Source organism: Mizuhopecten yessoensis, unplaced genomic scaffold (assembly GCF_002113885.1).
Source record: "Mizuhopecten yessoensis strain PY_sf001 unplaced genomic scaffold, ASM211388v2 scaffold8057, whole genome shotgun sequence".
In the NCBI taxonomy this organism is placed as follows: Eukaryota; Metazoa; Mollusca; class Bivalvia; order Pectinida; family Pectinidae; genus Mizuhopecten; species Mizuhopecten yessoensis.
Genome location: NW_018407357.1, coordinates 458048 through 477488, shown reverse-complemented (window position 1 = coordinate 477488; position 19441 = coordinate 458048). Strand labels below are relative to the sequence as shown.

The following is a 19441-nucleotide window of genomic DNA, read 5'->3' as shown; positions in this document are numbered from 1 at the left end:
TATACCAAAGTAATGTTGTGAAGAAAAACATTCTGCTATGTTGTTCTTGGCAACTGCGGCAGTCAATGCAACTTGCTTTTATGGAACGAATTTAGGTCAAATTCTAATGCGGACACCGGGGCCAACGTCTTGGTGACATTTTACAATAGTTGTACTCACTCCTATGATGTATTTAATGTTCTATCAGAAGATTTTTGTGTAATGCAGGCTCTCTGTACCCTCATCAATACTGACGTTTATTCGGAGCGGAGATTATCAGACATGTCTGAACAGTCATATATACTTGGGTGTTAAACATTCTGTATCTTGTGGAAATATCGATTGAACTCGTGACCAAGTAACCTGGATATCGCCAACATTAAGTCGTCGTTCAAGATGCTTCAGTATCTCAGGCCGTGCGTCAGAATTCCACTGCACAGACTCGAGCACGCCTGGCGCGACTGGGGACAGGTGTGTATGGGAACGAGAGTCGGCGGGCAGGGACGCCATGTTTATTTATGGTCACGAAAGGGGAGTGGACAGGGGAGTGGACAGGTACTTTGTTTGGTGACGAGAAGTGGTGAGATGCTGACCGAGGGGTGTATTTATGACAATGTGTATCGTCACAAGAAGGTGACAATGGTTATTGTCACACTAGAGGACGAAAAGGGAGGGGAAGGCGATCTTACATAATTATGTTATGTAACTGGAAAGATTTTTTAGTTCATGGTTAAACGGCCCATCGACAAAATAAGATAAATTACAATCATTATATAGTAAAATGGTAATGCAGCCGGTGATCAAGAGATAAAGAGAGTGAAGACGAAAGAGGCAGATACCGTACGTGTAGTAAAAAAATGATATATCCCATTTTAAGGGCCTCCCTATTACGCCATCCAATGGCTCTGTTGAAACTATTATAAAGGGAGGCAATTCATTTCTTTATTTCATATCGATAAAAATTGCGAAACCCTTCTTATTAGTAGAAAAGAAAAGAATATAAAGCTTCATACTGGTGTAGGTTAATCAAAGTGGAATCCTCATCGATGCTTTGGAAACCAAGACAGCATGACGCCTTTGATTCAAGGTCAATGAAGGGAATACAAAATGTTGAAGGTCAAAGAAAGGCGACACAACACCTATTGGTTTGGAGAGACGATTTACATAGTTATAGTTCAAATAAAGGGGAAGACAGTGATGCTGGTTAGAAGCGAAGTCACGATTTATCTTTATTGACCATGTCAATGAGCAAGCAAAGAAGGCTAACAGAACGGTGGGTCTAATATTTAAATCCTCCACATACATGGACGAGGAAATATTCGCAAATCTCTACAGGTCTCTAGTAAGACCCCATTTGGAGTACTGCACATCAGTTTGGTTTCCTTTGTACAAAAAGGACCGTAAAACGCTGGAAAATGTGCAGCGTCGTGACACAAGGTTGTTACCTCGTATAAAACACTTAAGCTATGAGGAATGTTTGAGGACATTAGAAATTCAATCACTAGAGTACAGACGGGAAAGAGCGGACGTGGAACAATCTAACACCTGAAGTTGTCATCGCTCCATCATTGAACTCTTTTAAATCAAGACTGAACCGCGTATGGAAGGAACACCCAGGCAAATTTAGCCCCGCATGCTACAGAGCGGAAGATACAGACCGGGAGTGTACCAGTAACACCAGTAGATGAGGTACAGACCGGGAGTGTGTAACACCAGTAGATGAGGTACAGACCGGGAGTGTACCAGTAACACCAGTATATGAGGTACAGACCGGGAGTGTACCAGTAACACCAGTAGATGAGGTACAGACCGGGAGTGTGTACCAGTAACACCAGTAGATGCGTAAACAGTAGTCGCAGACTAATGATATGACGTCGACAACGGTGAGTTTATGATGATCAGTCTATTCATGTCGGAAAACAACAAAAAATGAAGTTGACAACAAACCGTGATTTTACTACAAATAGTCACTAGAAAAACGAAGTAAGCAACCAGCTATTTATAAATTTAGAGAGTCGGTGTCAGAATGTCAAATTATTCATTATTCTTACTGTGCTATATGACCATGTCGTCCGTTAATTACTCATCAGGGGCACTAACAGCCTAAAGATTGAAAAATAGACGTCTAAATTGTTCCGAAATTTACATAGAAGTAGCAGAATAAGACCAGGGCCTAAGCACTCTTTATAAAGGTTACAACTTTTGGCTGACACAGAAAACATTTTTAAACAAGTATTCCCTTTAAACCTTGCTAGTATAATTACCAGATACACGGATACGGCGGCTTTCGGGGATAGCAGACGCCTTAACGAAGGCAACTACCTTAATTGCAACGTAAAATAATCTTACGAGGTATATCACGTCATCTCCTTCCAGTTAAGCTACCGTTAGGTCATCTCCATCAAGTTAAGCTACCGTTAGGTCATCTCCATCCAGCCAAGCTACCGTCAGGTCATCTCCTTCCAGCAGAGCTACCGTCAGGTCATCTCCATCCAGTCAAGCTACCGTCAGGTCATCTCCTTCCAGTAAAGCTACCGTTAGGTAATCTCCTTCCAGTAGAGATACCGTTAGGTCATCTCCTTCCAGTCATGCTACCGTCAGGTCATCTCCTTCCAGTCGAGCTACCGTTAGGTCATCCTCATCCAGTCAAGCTACCATCTCCTTCCAGTAGAGATACCGTTAGGCCGTGAGGTCATCTCCTTCCAGTAGAGCTACCGTTAGGTCATCTCCTATCAGTAGAGATACCGTTAGGTCATCTCCTTCCAGTCATGCTACCGTCAGGTCATCTCCTTCCAGTAGAGCTACCGTTAGGTAATCTCCTTCCAGTAGAGATACCGTTAGGTCATCTCCTTCCAGTCATGCTACGGTCAGGTCATCTCCTTCCAGTAGAGCTACCGTTAGGTCATCTCCTATCAGTAGAGATACCGTTAGTTCATCTCCTTCCAGTCATGCTACCGTCAGGTCATCTCCTTCCAGTCGAGCTACCGTTAGGTCATCCTCATCCAGTCAAGCTACCGTTAGGTCATCTCCTTCCAGTCAAGGTACCGTGAGGTCATCTCCTTCCAGTAGAGCTACCGTTAGGTCATCTCCTATCAGTAGAGATACCGTTAGGTCATCTCCTTCCAGTCAAGCTACCGTGAGGTCATCTCCTTCCAGTCAAGCTACCGTCAGGTCATCTCCTTCCAGTCAAGCTACCGTGAGGTCATTTCCTTCCAGTCAGGCTACCGTCAGGTAATCTCCTCCAAGTAGAGCTAGCGTCAGGTCATCTCCTTCCAGTCAAGCTACCGTGAGGTCATTTACTTCCAGTCAGGCTACCGTCAGGTAATCTTCTCCAAGTAGAGCTACCGTCAGGTCATTTCCTTCCAGTCAGGCTACCGTCAGGTCATCTCCTTCCAGTCAGGCTTCCGTCAGGTCATCTCCTTCCAGTCAGGCTCCCGTCAGGTCATCTCCTTCCAGTCAAGCTACCGTCAGGTCATCTCCTTCCAGTCAGGCTCCCGTCAGGTCATCTCCTTCCAGTCAGGCTACCGTCAGGTCACCTTTTTACAGTCAAGCTACCGTCAGGTAATCTCCTCCAAGAAGAGCTACCTTCAGGTCATCTCTTTCCAGTAGAGCTACCGTCAGGTCATTTCCTTCCAGTCAGGCTACCGTGAGGTCATCTTTTTACAGTCAAGCTACCGTCAGGTAATCTCCTCCAAGTAGAGCTACCGTCAGGTCATCTCTTTCCAGTAGAGCTACCGTGAGGTCATTTCCTTCCAGTCAAGCTACCGTGAGGTCATCTCCATCCAGTCAAGCTACCGTCAGGTCATCTCCTTCCAGTCAGGCTACCGTCAGGTCATCTTTTTACAGTCAAGCTACCGTCAGGTAATCTCCTCCAAGTAGAGCTACCGTCAGGTCATCTCTTTCCAGTAGAGCTACCGTCAGGTCATTTCCTTCCAGTCAGGCTACCGTCAGGTCAACCTTTTACAGTCAGGCAACCCTCAGGTCAACCTTTTACAGTCAAGCTACCGTCAGGTCATCTTTTTACAGTCAAGCTACCTTCAGGTCATCTCCTTCAAGTAGAGCTACGGTCACATCTCCATACAGTAGAGCTACTGCCAGGTCATCTCCTTCCAGTAGAGCTACCGCCCGGTCATCTCCTTCCAGTAGAGCTACCGCCAGGTCACCTCCTTCCAGTAGAGCTTCCGCCAGGTCATCTCCCTCCAGTAGAGCTACCGCCAGGTCATTTCCTTCCAGTAGAGCTACCGTCAGGTCATTTCCTTCCAGTCAGGCTACCGTCAGGACCTTTTACAGTCAGGCAACCGTCAGGTCAACCTTTTACAGTCAAGCTACCGTCAGGTCATCTTTTTACAGTCAAGCTACCGTCAGGGAATCTCCTCCAAGTAGAGCTACCGTCAGGTCATTTCCTTCCAGTCAGGCTACCGTCAGGACCTTTTACAGTCAGGCAACCGTCAGGTCAACCTTTTACAGTCAAGCTACCGTCAGGTCATCTTTTTACAGTCAGGCTACCGTCAGGTAATCTCCTCCAAGGAGAGCTACCGTCAGGTCATTTCCTTCCAGTCAGGCTACCGTCAGGTCAACCTTTTACAGTCAGGCAACCGTCAGGAAATCTCCTCCAAGTAGAGCTACCGTCAGGTCATCTCCTTCCAGTCAAGCTACCGTGAGGTCATCTCCTTCCAGTCAAGCTACCGTGAGGTCATTTCCTTCCAGTGAGGGTACCGTCAGGTAATCTCTTCCCAGTCAGGCTACCGTCAGGTCATCTCCTTCCAGTCAAGCTACCGTGAGGTCATTTCCTTCCAGTGAGGGTACCGTCAGGTCATCTCTTCCCAGTCAGGCTACCGTCAGGTCATCTCCTTCCAGTCAAGCTACCGTGAGGTCATCTCCTTCCAGTCAAGCTACCGTGAGGTCATTTCCTTCCAGTGAGGCTACCGTTAGGTCATCTCCTTCCAGTCAAGCTACCGTGAGGTCATTTCCTTCCAGTCAGGCTACCGTCAGGACCTTTTACAGTCAGGCAACCGTCAGGTCAACCTTTTACAGTCAAGCTACCGTCAGGTCATCTTTTTACAGTCAGGCTACCGTCAGGTAATCTCCTCCAAGGAGAGCTACCGTCAGGTCATTTCCTTCCAGTCAGGCTACCGTCAGGTAATCTCCTCCAAGTAGAGCTCCAGGTCATCTCCTTCCAGTAGAGCTACCGCCAGGTCATCCCCTTCCAGTAGAGCTACCGCCAGGTCATCTCCTTCCAGTAGAGCTACCGTCAGGTCACCTCCTTCCAGTAGAGCTACCGCCAGGTCATCTCCTTCCAGTAGAGCTACCGCCAGGTCATCTCCCTCCAGTAGAGCTACCGCCAGGTCATTTCCTTCCAGTAGAGCTACCGCCAGGTCATCTCCTTCCAGTAGAGCTACCGTCAGGTCATCTCCTTCCAGTCAGGCTACCGTCAGGTCATCTTTTTACAGTCAGGCTACCGTCAGGTAATCTCCTCCAAGTAGAGCTACCGTCTGGTCATCTCCATCCAGTCAAGCTACCGTCGGGTCATCTCCTTCCAGTCAGGCTACCGTTAGGTCATCTCCTTCCAGTCAAGCTACCGTCAGGTCATTTACTTCCAGTGAGGCTACCGTCAGGTCATCTCTTCCCAGTCAGGCTACCGTCAGGTCATCTCCTTCCAGTCAGGCTACCGTCAGGTCATATTTTTACAGTCAGGCTACCGTGAGGTCATCTTTTTACAGTCAGGCTACCGTCAGGTAATCTCCTCCAAGTAGAGCTACCGTCAGGTCATTTCCTTTCAGTCAAGCTACCGTGAGGTCATTTCCATCCAGTTAGACTACCGTCAGGTCATCTCCTTCCAGTCAAGCTACCGTCAGGTCATCTTTTTACAGTCAAGCTACCGTCAGGTAATCTCCTCCAAGTAGAGCTAGCGTCAGGTCATCTCCTTCCAGTCAAGCTACCGTCAGGTCATCTCCTTCCAGTCAGTCTACCGTGAGGTCATCTTTTTACAGTCAAGCTACCGTCAGGTAATCTCCTCCAAGTAGAGCTAGCGTCAGGTCATCTCCTTCCAGTCAAGCTACCGTCAGGTCATCTTTTTACAGTCAAGCTACCGTCAGGTAATCTCCTCCAAGTAGAGCTACCGTCAGGTCATTTCCTTCCAGTCAGGCTCCCGTAAGGTCACCTTTTTACAGTCAAGCTACCGTCGTGTAATCTCCTCCAAGTAGAGCTACCGTCAGGTCATCTCTTTCCAGTAGCGCTACCGTCAGGCCATCTCCTCCCAGTCAGGCTACCGTCAGGTCATCTACTTCCAGTCAGGCTACCGTCAGGTCATCTTTTTACAGTCAGGCTACCGTCAGGTAATCTCCTCCAAGCAGAGCTACCGGCAGGTCATCTCCTTCCAGTCAAGCTACCGCCAGGTCATCTCCTTCCAGCAGGCAACCGTCAGGTCAACCTTTTACAGTCAAGCTACCGTCAGGTCATCTTTTTACAGTCAAGCTACCGTCGTGTAATCTCCTCCCAGTAGAGCTACCGCCAGGTCATCTCCTTCCAGTAGAGCTACCGTAAGGTCATCTCCTTCCAGTAGAGCTACCGCAAGGTCATCTCCTTCCAGTAGAGCTACCGCCAGGTTATCTCCTTCCAGTAGAGCTACCGCCAGGTCATCTCCTTCCAGTAGAGCTACCGCCAGGTCATCTCCTTCCATTAGAGATACCGTCAGGTCATCTCCTTCCAGTAGAGCTAACGTCAGGTCATTTCCTTCCAGTCAAGCTACCGTGAGGTCATTTCCTTCCAGTGAGGCTACCGTTAGGTCATCTCCTTCCAGTCAAGCTACCGTGAGGTCATTTCCTTCCAGTCAGGCTACCGTCAGGTAATCTCCTCCAAGTAGAGCTACCGTCAGGTCATCTCCTTCCAGTCAGGCTACCGTTAGGTCATCTCCTTCCAGTCAAGCTACCGTGAGGTCATTTCCTTCCAGTCAGGCTACCGTTAGGTCATCTCCTTCCAGTCAAGCTACCGTGAGGTCATTTCCTTCCAGTCAGGCTACCGTTAGGTCATCTTTTTACAGTCAAGCTACCGTCAGGTAATCTCCTCCAAGTACAGCTACCGTCAGGTCATTTCCTTCCAGTCAAAATACCGTGAGGTCATTTCCATCCAGTCAGACTACCGTCAGGTCATCTCCTTCCAGTCAAGCTACCGTCAGGTCATCTTTTTACAGTCGATCTACCGTCAGGTAATCTCTTCCAAGTAGAGCTACCGTCAGGTCATCTCCTTCCAGTCAGGCTACCGTCAGGTCATCTTTTTACAGTCGATCTACCGTCAGGTAATCTCTTCCAAGTAGAGCTACCGTCAGGTCATCTCTTTCCAGTAGAGCTACTGTCAGGTCGTTTCCTTCCAGTCAGGCTCCCGTCAGGTAATCTCCTCCAAGTAGAGCTACCGTCAGGTCATCTTTTTACAGTCAAGCTACCGTCAGGTAATCTCCTCCAAGTAGAGCTACCGTAAGGTCATCTCCTTCAAGTCAAGCTACCGTGAGGTCATTTCCTTCCAGTCAGGCTACCGTCAGGTAATCTCCTCCAAGTAGAGCTACTGTCAGGTCGTTTCCTTCCAGTCAGGCTACCGCCAGGTCATCTCCTTCCAGTCAGGCTACCGTAAGGTCACCTTTTTACAGTAAAGCTACCGTCAGGTAATCTCCTCCAAGTAGAGCTACCGTCAGGTCATCTCTTTCCAGTAGAGCTACCGTGAGGTCATCTCTTTCCAGTCAGGCTACCGTAAGGTCACCTTTTTACAGTCAAGCTACCGGCAGGTAATCTCCTCCAAGTAGAGCTACCGTCAGGTCATCTCTTTCCAGTAGAGCTACCGTGAGGTCATCTCTTTCCAGTCAGGCTACCGTAAGGTCACCTTTTTACAGTAAAGCTACCGTCAGTTAATCTCCTCCAAGTAGAGCTACCGTCAGGTCATCTCTTTCCAGTAGAGCTACCGTCAGGTCATCTCCTTCCAGTAGAGCTACCGTCAGGTCATTTCCTTCCAGTCAAGCTACCGTCAGGTCATCTTTTTACAGTCAAGCTACCTTCAGGTCATCTCCTTCCAGTAGAGCTACGGTCACATCTCCATCCAGTAGAGCTACCGCCAGGTCATCTCCTGCCAGTAGAGCTACCGCCAGGTCATCTCCTTCCAGTAGCTTCAGGTCATCTCTTTCCAGTAGAGATACCCTCAGGTCATCTACTTCCAGTAGAGCTACCGTCATGTCATATCCTTACAGTAGAGCTACCGTCAGGTCCTTTACTTCCAGTAGAGCTACCGTCAGGTCAGTTCCTTCCAGTAGAGATACCGTCAGGTCATATCCTTCCAGAAGAGCTACCGTCAGGTCATCTCCTTCCAGTCAGGCTCCCGTCAGGTCAACCTTTTACAGTCAGGCAACTTTACAGTCAAGCTACCGTCAGGTAATCTCATACAAGTAGAGCTACCGTCAGGTCATTTCCTTCGAGTAGAGATACCGTCAGGTCATCTCCTTCCAGTAGAGCTCGGGGCACATCTCCATCCAGTAGAGCTACCGTCAGGTCATCTCCTTCCAGTAGAGCTACCGTCAGGTCATTTACTTCCAGTAGAGCTACCGTCAGGTCATATCCTTACAGTAGAGCTACCGTCAGGTCATCTCCTTCCAGTAGAGATACCCTCAGGTCATCTCCTTCCAGTAGAGTTACCGTTAGTTCATCTCCTCCCAGTCAGGTTACCATATAGTCAACTTCATCCAGTCAAGCTACCGTCAGGTCATCTTCTTCCGGTCAGGTTAAACATCAATGTAGCCTTATCTTTATCACGGTACCTGTAAAGTCACATGCGTCTAATGTGGTTTCCGTTTCGTCTTCTCCGTTGGTGGTGGTTACCGTTTTGTTACTTTTTTCTGAGGTGGTTACCCATTGTAACCTTCGTCGGATGTGGTTACCGGTTTATCACCTCCGTCGGATGTGGTTACCGTTTTGTAACCTCCGTCGGATGTGGTTACCGTTTTGTAACCTCCGTCGGATGTGGTTACCGTTTTTTAAACTTCGTCGGATGTTGTTACTGTTTTGTCACCTTCTTCGGATGTGGTTATCGTTTTGGAATCTTCCGTCGGATGTGGTTACCGTTTTGTAACCTCCGTCGGATGTGGTTACCGTTTTGTAACCTCCGTCGGATGTGGTTCCTATTTTGTAAACTTCGTCGGATGTGGTTACCGTTTTGTAACCTTCGTCGGATGTGGTTTCCATTTTGTCATATCCGTACGACAAATAACTATAAGATACTTATTAGTGTGTTGTTAAATTATAGTTAATTGTGCTACATACGGTATCTTTTTATTTGATTTGCATGTGAAATACTACATGGATTAGCTTATTAATGTTGTCAAGAACATAATATGTAAAATATATATGTTTACTTAAACAAATGTATATGTAAGAACATGTATTACATGGTAAAGTATGTAATTAGATATACATTTTTAGCTCACCTGCCCCAAGGGCAAGTGAGCTTATGTCATGGTGCGTCGTCCGTCGTCCGTCAACTTTTCCTTTTAACGACTTCTTCAGAAGAATGGACAGGCCTGGAGTCATGATATTTGGGTGATAGCTTCGTTGGTTGGAGCCTGACAAAGTTTGAGAATGAAAATGATCTTGACCTTCTTTCAAGGTCACAGGGGTCAAATGTGTCAAACTCTTCAAACGACTTCTTCTGAAGAACTTAGAGGGATAGAATCTTCATATCTGGCTGATGGCTTCCTGGGATGGAGCCCAACAAAGTTTGAAAATGAAAATGACCTTGACGTGCTTTCAAGGTCACAGCGGTCAAATATGTCAAACGCTTCAAACGACTTCTTCTGATGAACTAAAAGCTATAGAATCTTCATATTTTGCTGGTGGCTTCCTTGGATGAAGCCCGATAAAGTTTGAGAATGAAATTGAACTTGACTTACTTTCAAGGTCACAGCGGTCAAATATGTAAAAACTCTTCAAACGACTTCTTCTGATGAACTAAAAGGTATAGAATCTTCAAATTTGGCTGGTGGCTTCCTGGGATGGATCCCAACAAAGTTTGAAAATGAAAATGACCTTGACGTTTTTTCAAGGTCACAGCGGTCAAATATGTAAAACACTTCAAACGACCTCTTCTGAAGAATTAAAAGTTATAGAATCTTCATATTACGCTGGTGGCTTCCTTGGATGAAGCCCGATAAAGTGTGAGAACGAAATTGACCTTGACTTGCTTTCAATGTCACAGCGGTCAAATATGTAAAAACTCTTTAAACAGCTTCTTCTGAAGAACTAAAAGGTATAGAATCTTTGTGTTTGGCTGTTGGCTTCCTGAGATAGAGCCAGACAAAGTTTGAGAATGAAAATGACCTTGACATACTTTCAAGGTCACAGTTGTCAAATATGTCAAAAACATCAAACCGCTTTTTCTGAATAATCGAAAACAAAACATTATAATATTTGGCTGGTGGCTTCCTAGGATAGAGCTCACCAAAGTTTGGGAATGAAAATGACCTCAACCTACCTTAAAGGACAGAGATCAACAGCATTTTAAAGGATTTGTTCTTAAGAACGAAATGGAATGGATTCATAAGATTTGGCTGGTAGCTTTTTGGGATAGAGCTAACAAAGTATGAGAAGGAAAATGACATTGACCTACTTACAAAGTCACAGGGGAAAATATGTCAATTAACTTCTGAAGAAGAACCAAAAAGGATAGAATCTTATAATAATATTTGGCTGGTAGTTTCAACAGATGGAGCCGACAAAGTTTGCGAGGAAAATATTTGTAGTGCAATATAATATTGAATGAGAATATTTTGCTATGACTGTTTTAAATATTCAGGTGAGCGATACAGGCCCTCTGGGCCTCTTGTTTTTTTATCACATGCAAGTTTTACAGGTAGATTTACCTGTTGGATCTCAGATAATATTTAAGACAAAATGCCCAGAGGGCCTGTATCGCTTACCTGCTTCTTTTGTTACATGAAACTGACATATAGGTAACTTTGGTTACTAGAACATAAGACATTTTAACATAGATCTCTTAAACGCTTCTTTAGAAATTGTTATCTGAAATTTGAAATTTCAATTTTTATAGTTTTTAACCCACGTTGACCTTTGACTCCAGCTAGCACTTAAAGTTGATATTTGTCCTCATTACTGTAATGAAGAAAAACGACTAACACTGCTGGTCTGCATAGCATACCCAAGTATCATGACTCTAGTCCAGATGGTTCTTAGGATATTGTTGTTTGAAGTTTTTAACATATTTGACCCCCGTGACCGTTAAAGTATGTCAAGGTCATTCTAATGAGGAACTTACGGGCCAAATATCATGACCTTAGGTCCTCCAGTTCTTCAGAAGAAGTCGTTCAAAAGAAAAAGTTGACGGACAGACGACGGACGGACAACGGACGCCGCAGTACGGCGTAAGCTCACATGGCCCTTCCGGCCAGTTGAGCTAAAACAGACTATAATTCCTATCAAAACATTGCCCTACAGATAAATAAAAAATGTTGGCACTCAGAGATACACCCCGATGAGGTAACCGTTTCGTCTAGGCAATCTCTGTCCAGACAAGTTACTGTAACGGCAACTCGGTGAGGTCAGTAACTAGGTGAGGTCAGTAACTCCGTGATGTCAGGTTACCGTAAAGGCAACTCGATGAGGTCAGTAAATCGGTAAGGTCAGTTACTCCAGGCCATGACTCACAACAACAAAAGGAGGGATCTATCGATCTGTCGTCTGCATGCTCGGTTAGCGTGCGACCTTTTCGCACCAAGACATTGACGTCTTTCGACAGACGTTAGAATGGCGCCAAATGATATAAAATACGACCAATTCACAGTGCGGCCAAACGTTTTTGAAGTAGCTGTCAGTTCATTTTCTTAAGACACTACACTTGTTGACCTGTGTCGCATGTAGGCTTGCATGCGCATTATGTGTTAGAATTCAATCAGATTCAAGATTTTATTTTTGCTGACTTTGATAGAGTTTTAAACAATCTATATCATATGTGTTAAGCATTAGTAAATATCTACGAGATTACACCCTCGCCTAATGATTTGTTGCACAACTGAGCTAATAGTTCGGGGTGCATACTCGGGTAGACAGTGGTTTATTATACGGGGTGCCCAACCGGGTTAACAGAGGCTGAGTATACGGGGTACACAAACGGGTCAACCAGGGACATAATTATATAAGATAAACAGCAACGAAAAAACCAAATATGAGATGCATGGCTGGATAGACGGCAAATACGGGACACAAAGTTGAGCCAAAGATAGACAAATACGACGTATGCTAATTCCTACAAAAAGGCACATACGAACGTGATGCTTTGTGAACCTAACTGCAACTCTTAGTCGATACCGACTGAAACCTTCATCTAGGTCAAAGAGGTTAAGGTTAAAGGTCACAAAAATGTTGTGCAAAATGTTCTACTCTTAAAGGGTTCGTAAAGATGTGAAGGTGCGTGACCCTAGCTGCAGAACTTAAACCATAAACTAACCTTAACGCAACCATTTAACCGCCCTGTTTATCATTATTATTATAATTAAAGGGTTTTACGTCCTTGCAACAGTTCGGATCATATGAAGACGATAAGCCGTCCGAACGGACGTTCATACGTACAAGAGTAGCACTTTATGCTCGGTACCACTTCTTGGCATGGCAATACAATATAACTTATATTTTAGTTATATACTACACACAGAGTAAGTAACTAGCTGACTACAACAACACAATGCTAGCAGACATAGGTACCTTGTTGATTGTTTGGATGTTAAGCTATTAGATTTGACAAACGTCTGACTGATACGTCCATGTAGGCTGCGAGTGATGGCAGACAGACTTGTATCGCTGTATATCTTCTATCTAAAGGAAACGCTGGACTGGCCATCAATCAACCCGCGTGTGTATAGGTCAGCCGATGATAAGTGTGTGAATCTCTTTAATGTTTCTAAGAGTTCAATTCACGTGTAATTAATGTATTTACGATAAATGTTAGATTTAAGTGCAATCGTTGTGTTTACGATGAAAATCAAATGCACGTGTAATCGATATTACGATTAAACTCACGTGCGATAGATGTGTTTTCAATTAAAATCACATGCGTTCGATGTGTTTGCGATATCTGTTAGGTGCACGTGCAAACGATATTTCTAGGATCAAAGTGAAATCCATGTGCAATCGATGTATTTTCGATAAAAGTCAAATTCATGTGTAATCGATGTGTTTACTATGAAATTTGCGTGTTATCGATGTGTTTTCGATAAATGTGTAGCTTCACGTGTATTCGATGGGTCAACGATAACAGTAAAACACACGCACAATCGATGTGTGTTTACTATGAGATTCGCGTATAATCAGTATGTTTACGATAAATGTTAGCTTCACTTGCACTCGATATGTTTACGATTAACATGAAATCCTCTTGAAATCGATGTGTTATCGATAAAAGTCAATTTCACGTGTAATCGATGTGACTACGAAACATGACAATTTCACGTGCAATCAATGCGTCTCATGATCACATCAGTGGACCTCACCTGTAGCTAATCTGACCACGTCAAGTGAAGTAAAATTCACTCGTAATATGGATGTGTTTACGATCATTTGGATACACATGTAGTTAATTTGTCGAGGATTACTCGAGCTGAATTCATGCCTCATCACTATCTCGTAGACCGTATGATTGATATGTACACGATACGTTCACCTAAATTCTCGTTTGCCTGATGTGTTCGTTATGAGAACTCTTCAATTCACATGAATCGATGGTTCTTATAGCATCAGGTCCGCTATGACACGGGTCAATTTATTAATAACTGTGTCGGGTGCATTAGTACATGTGTATGATTGTATCAGGTACATTAGTACATGTGTATCATTGTCAGGTACATTGGTACATGTGTATCATTGTGTCAGGTACATTGGTACATGTATATCATTGTGTCAGGTACATTGGTACATGTGTATTATTGTGTCAGGTACTTTGGTACATGTGTATCATTGTTTCAGGTACATTGGTACATGTGTATCATCATGTCAGATACATTGGTACATGTGTATCATCGTATCAGGTACATTTGTACATGTGTATCATCGTGTCAGGTTCATTGGTACATGTGTATCATTGTGTCAGGTACTTTTTGAACATGTGTATCATTGTGTCAGGTACATTGGTACAAGTGTATCATTGTCAGGTACATTGGTACATGTGTATCATTGTGTCAGGTACATTGGTACATGTGTATTTCTATATCAGCTACACTGGTACACGTGTGTTTTCTTTCAGGGACACTTGTACATCTGTAGTTCTGTGTCAGGTAGTTTGATGCACGTGCATGGATTTGTAAGGTACATTAGTACTCGCTTGTTTAAGGTACATTGGTACACGTGTGTCAAGTACATTGGTAAGCGTTTGTAAAGTACATTGGTACACGTGTGTCAAGTTCATTGGTAAGCGTTTGTAAGCTACATTGGTACACGTGTGTCAAGTCCATTGGTAAGCGTTTGTAAGGCACATTGGTACACGTGTGTCAAGTACATTGGTAAGCGTTTGTAAGGTACATTGGTACAAGTGTATTTATGTCAGATACATTGGAATTACATTGGAATACGTATATTCCAGTGCAGTCCATGTTTTCAGTCCACCCATGAATACTAATATACCCCCTCGAGAGACGATGCGATCTCGAGGAAAGACAGACGGTAGAGGTGTCCGCCATGCGCCATATAGCACCATGATGGCGGCGATCGATCTGGGGCATTGTTTTGTTTTCTCGCTCTTATTACCATCACTGCGGTCTGTAATATCTGTTTCCTCGCATTGTTTACTCGTTTTCGTTAGCGTTTTATATCATCTCTCCGACAGGTATAGGGACATAACAGCACGTTCAGCTCTCTACAGATATCGTCTTAACTTGCTTCTTTTCACTTGCTTCTTGTGAGTGTTTAATATTCGTTCATGTATATTAAACGTATTACATGCTAACATGTTAGCTTAAAAGTTGTTTTATTTTCCAAAACATACATATTGTATGTTTTGGAAACTACTGTACAGTTCGTGAAAAGAACATATCTGCTGAACCACACTGGGTGTCATTAGAGGCGACTCATTCGGGCCCCCTGCAGAGTTGGTGGTTTTCTTCCGTGTCTTCTGGTTAGGGGGCTGATTCCGTATGATGTATTATGTCATGTGGTTATAGTATATCTGTATCTGTGTCACGTATGTAAAGCATTTAGACATTATCATTTTATGTACTTGTATTGGTCGGAATAGAATCACTTACATTCTATAAAGATATATGTATCCCTATATGAAAACATCAACAACATTTGGTTCAAATGACTATAAATTAACGTTGGCATTAACTTTACAATTCATTAATAACTTTAGTTTGGTTTGGTTTTCTAGAGTTTGACGTCCTATTAGTGCGTTAGATTATATCAGGACGTCCGTCTCTAAGTAGTAGATTTGCAATATATATCTGATCTACAGTCGGTTTTACAATTCAATAACTCATAAAACTGACATCGCACGTGAAGAACCATGAACGCGTTTTCTTTGTTCAAACACTCGTTGCTGGTTCTCGACGCACATTATCGGTATATTCCTATGAGTCTCCTGTGCTAATTCGTGTCCTATTCTGTTTCAGCATGGCTCGGAAGTGTCGGTGTCAGCATCACGCTTTTCCTTTCGCCTATCATCGCCACAATCTGTCAACGAAAAAGCCCGAGACTGTACGCCGTCATTGGGGGCCTTATCTGTTCCCTTGGGTGCTTGTTTTTAGCCTTCTCAACCGAAATGGATCAGTTATTTATCAGTCACTGCGTCGTGCTTTCATTGGGAAGTGGAATAACTCTTACTTCTGCCAATATTATTGTTGGACGTTATTTCCGCCGGAAACGGCATTTAGCGGAAATGATCATGATTTCCGGTACAGGACTCGGCGCTGCTGTGATGTCCGTTTTGTTTAGGAATCTGTACAAGTAGGTTTATGCATTTATTACATGGTAAAATTAAAAGTTTTGAATAAATGAAATCGTCAGTTACGTAACGTAAAGTTACACGTCAAGGAAAAGTAGTCAGCTACACACTGCGTGACATCAAACATGTATTTCATGGATAGGTCAGGTACACACCACGTGACATCACACATTTCTTCGTGGATAGGTCAGGTACACACCACGTGACATCACACATGCTCTTCGTGGATAGGTCAGGTACACACCACCACATGACATCACACATGATCCTCGTGGATAGGATAGGTACACACCACGTGACATCACACATGCTCTTCGTGAATAGGCCAGGTACACACCACGTGACATCACACATGCTCTTCGTGGATATGTCAGGTACACACCACCACGTGACATCACACATGATCCTCGTGGATAGGATAGGTACACACCACGCGACATCACACATGCTCTTCGTGAATAGGCCAGGTACACACCACGTGACATCACACATGCTCTTTGACGATAGGTCAGGTACACACCACGTGACATCACACGTTTTTCACGGATGAGTCAGGTGTGTAACACATGACATTACACGCGCATAAACTGGATAAGTCAGGTACACACCACGTGATATAAACATGCTTTTTCAGCGATACAGCGTAGTCTTTGTTAGCCTGTAAAAAAAAACTTTTTTTTTTTTATATATAAAACTCTTATATTATAGATTATTGACAATTAAAATGTAACATGTACCGAAATATACTTTCGAAAAACACATCATAGGACACGCTACTCCTTCTTTTAGACCAATGTGATCCCACTTATTGCCGGGTTTGTCGATCAGTATTCTCGTGTTGTTACATTCCTTTCATCAGGAAACCTCGCGATAATTACATCGTCTTCTTTTGAGTGTAAATCTATAATTTAATTATAGTTACTTTAGAGTGCTATTGTATTTTCGATTTTACAGATTTTGTCTTTGTATTGTGTCTGTTGTGTGAGGTATCAAAAATATTATATTAAAACATATTGAACCATCTAGTCGCTTATTACTGACCTATCTAGATGTTTGTCACAGTGATGAACCATATAGTCGCTTATTACTGCCCTATCTAGATGTTTGTCACAGTGATGAACCATCTAGTCGCTTATAACTGCCCTATATAGGTGTTTGTCACAGTGATGAACCATCTAGTCGCTTATTACTGCCCAAATAGATGTTTGTCACAGGTATGAACCATCTAGTCGCTTATTACTGCCCTATCCAGATGTTTATCACAGTGATGAACTATCTAGTCGCCTATTACTGCCCTATCTAGATGTTTGTCACAGTGATGAACCATCTTGTCACTTAATACTGCCCTATATAGATGTGTGTCACAGTGATGAACCATCTTGTCGCTTAGTACTGCCCTATATAGATGTTTGTCACAGTTATGAACCATCGTGTCGCTTATTACTGCACTATCCAGATGTTTATCACAGTGATGATCTATCTAGTCGCCTATTCCTGCCCTATCTAGATGTTTGTCACAGTGATGTACCATCTTGTCACTTAGTACTGCCCTATATAGATGTTTGTCACAGTGATGAACCATCTAGTCGCTTATTACTGCCCTATCTAGATGTTTGTCTCAGTGATGAACCATCTTGTCACTTAGTACTGCCCTATATAGATGTTTGTCACAGTGATGAACCATCGTGTCGCTTATTACTGCACTATCCAGATGTTTATCACAGTGATGAACCATCTAGTCGCCTATTACTCCCCTATCTAGATGTTTTTCACAGTGATGAACCATCTAGTCGCTTAATATTGTCTCGGTTCAAAGTTTGTCACAGTGATGAACCAGATATTCGCTTATTACTGACCTATCTAGATGTTTGTCACAGTTATGAACCATCTAGTCGCTTATTACTGACCTATCTAGATGTTTGTCACAGTGATGAACCAGCAAGTCGCTTATTACTGCCCTATCTAGATGTTTTTCACAGGTATGAACCATCTAGTCGCTTAATATTGTCTCTGTTCGATGTTTGTCACAGTGATGAACCATTTAGTCGCTTATTACTGCCCTATCTAGATGTTTGTCACAGTGATGAACCAGCAAGTCGCTTATTAATGCTCTATTTAGATGTTTGTCGCATTGATGAATCATCTAGTCGCTTATTACTGCCCTATATAGATGTTTGTCACAGTGATGAACCACCTTGTCACTTAGTACTGCACTATATAGATGTTTGTCACAGTGATGAACCAGATATTCGCTTATTACTGACCTATCTAGATGTTTGGCACAGTGATGAACCATATAGTCGCTTATTACTTACCTATCCAGATGTTTGTCACAGTGATGAACCAGCAAGTGGATTATTAATGCTCTATTTAGATGTTTGTTACATTGATGAATCATCTAGTCGCTTATTACTGCCCTATATAGATGTTTGTCACAGTGATGAACCAGATAGTCGCTAATTACTGCCCTATATAGATGTTTGTCACAGTGATGAACCAGATATTCGCTTATTACTGACCTATCTAGATGTTTGGCACAGTGATGAACCATATAGTCGCTTATTACTGCCCTATCTAAAAGTTTGAAACAGTGATCAACCAGAAAGTCGCTTATTAATGCTCTATTTAGATGTTTGTCGCATTGATGAATCATCTAGTCGCTTATTACTGCCCTATCTAGATGTTTGTCACAGTGATGAACCATCTTGTCACTTAGTACTGCACTATATAGATGTTTGTCACAGTGATGAACCATCGTGTCGCTTATTACTGCCCTATCCAGATGTTTATCACAGTGATGAACCATCTAGTCGCCTATTACTGCCCTATCTAGATGTTATTCACAGTGATGAACCATCTAGTCGCTTATTAATGCTCTATTTAGATGTTTGTCACATTGATGAATCATCTAGTCGCTTATTACTGCCCTATCTAGATGTTTGTCACATTGATGAACCATATAGTCGCTTATTACTGCCCTATCCAGATGTTTGTCACAGTGATGAACCATCTTGTCACTTAGTACTGCCCTATACAGATGTTTGTCACAGTGATGAACCATCGTGTCGCTTATTACTGCCCTATCCAGAAGTTTATCACAGTGATGAACCATCTAGTCGCCTATTACTGCCCTATCTAGATGTTTTTCACAGTGATGAACCATCTAGTCGCTTAATATTGTCTCGGTTCAAAGTTTGTCACAGTGATGAACCAGATATTCGCTTATTACTGACCTATCTAGATGTTTGTCACAGTTATGAACCATCTAGTCGCTTATTACTGACCTATCTAGATGTTTGTCACAGTGATGAACCAGCAAGTCGCTTATAACTGCCCTATCTAGATGTTTTTCACAGGTATGAACCATCTAGTCGCTTAATATTGTCTCGGTTCGATGTTTGTCACAGTGATGAACCATCTAGTCGCTTATTACTGCCCTATCTAGATGTTTGTCACAGTGATGAACCAGCAAGTCGCTTATTACTGC

The 19441-nt window shown here is 43.4% G+C and overlaps 1 protein-coding gene across 1 annotated transcript in view; it reads left to right on the top strand.

Moving 5' to 3' along the window:
* LOC110454778 (monocarboxylate transporter 2-like) overlaps window positions 1-19441 on the top strand; it is a 51732-nt gene that overhangs the window by 18086 nt on the left and 14205 nt on the right. The window contains exon 2 of the mRNA XM_021504474.1: window positions 15623-15956. Within this exon, the coding sequence (XP_021360149.1) occupies window positions 15623-15956 (334 nt within the window). The remainder of the gene's footprint in view (window positions 1-15622; window positions 15957-19441) is intronic.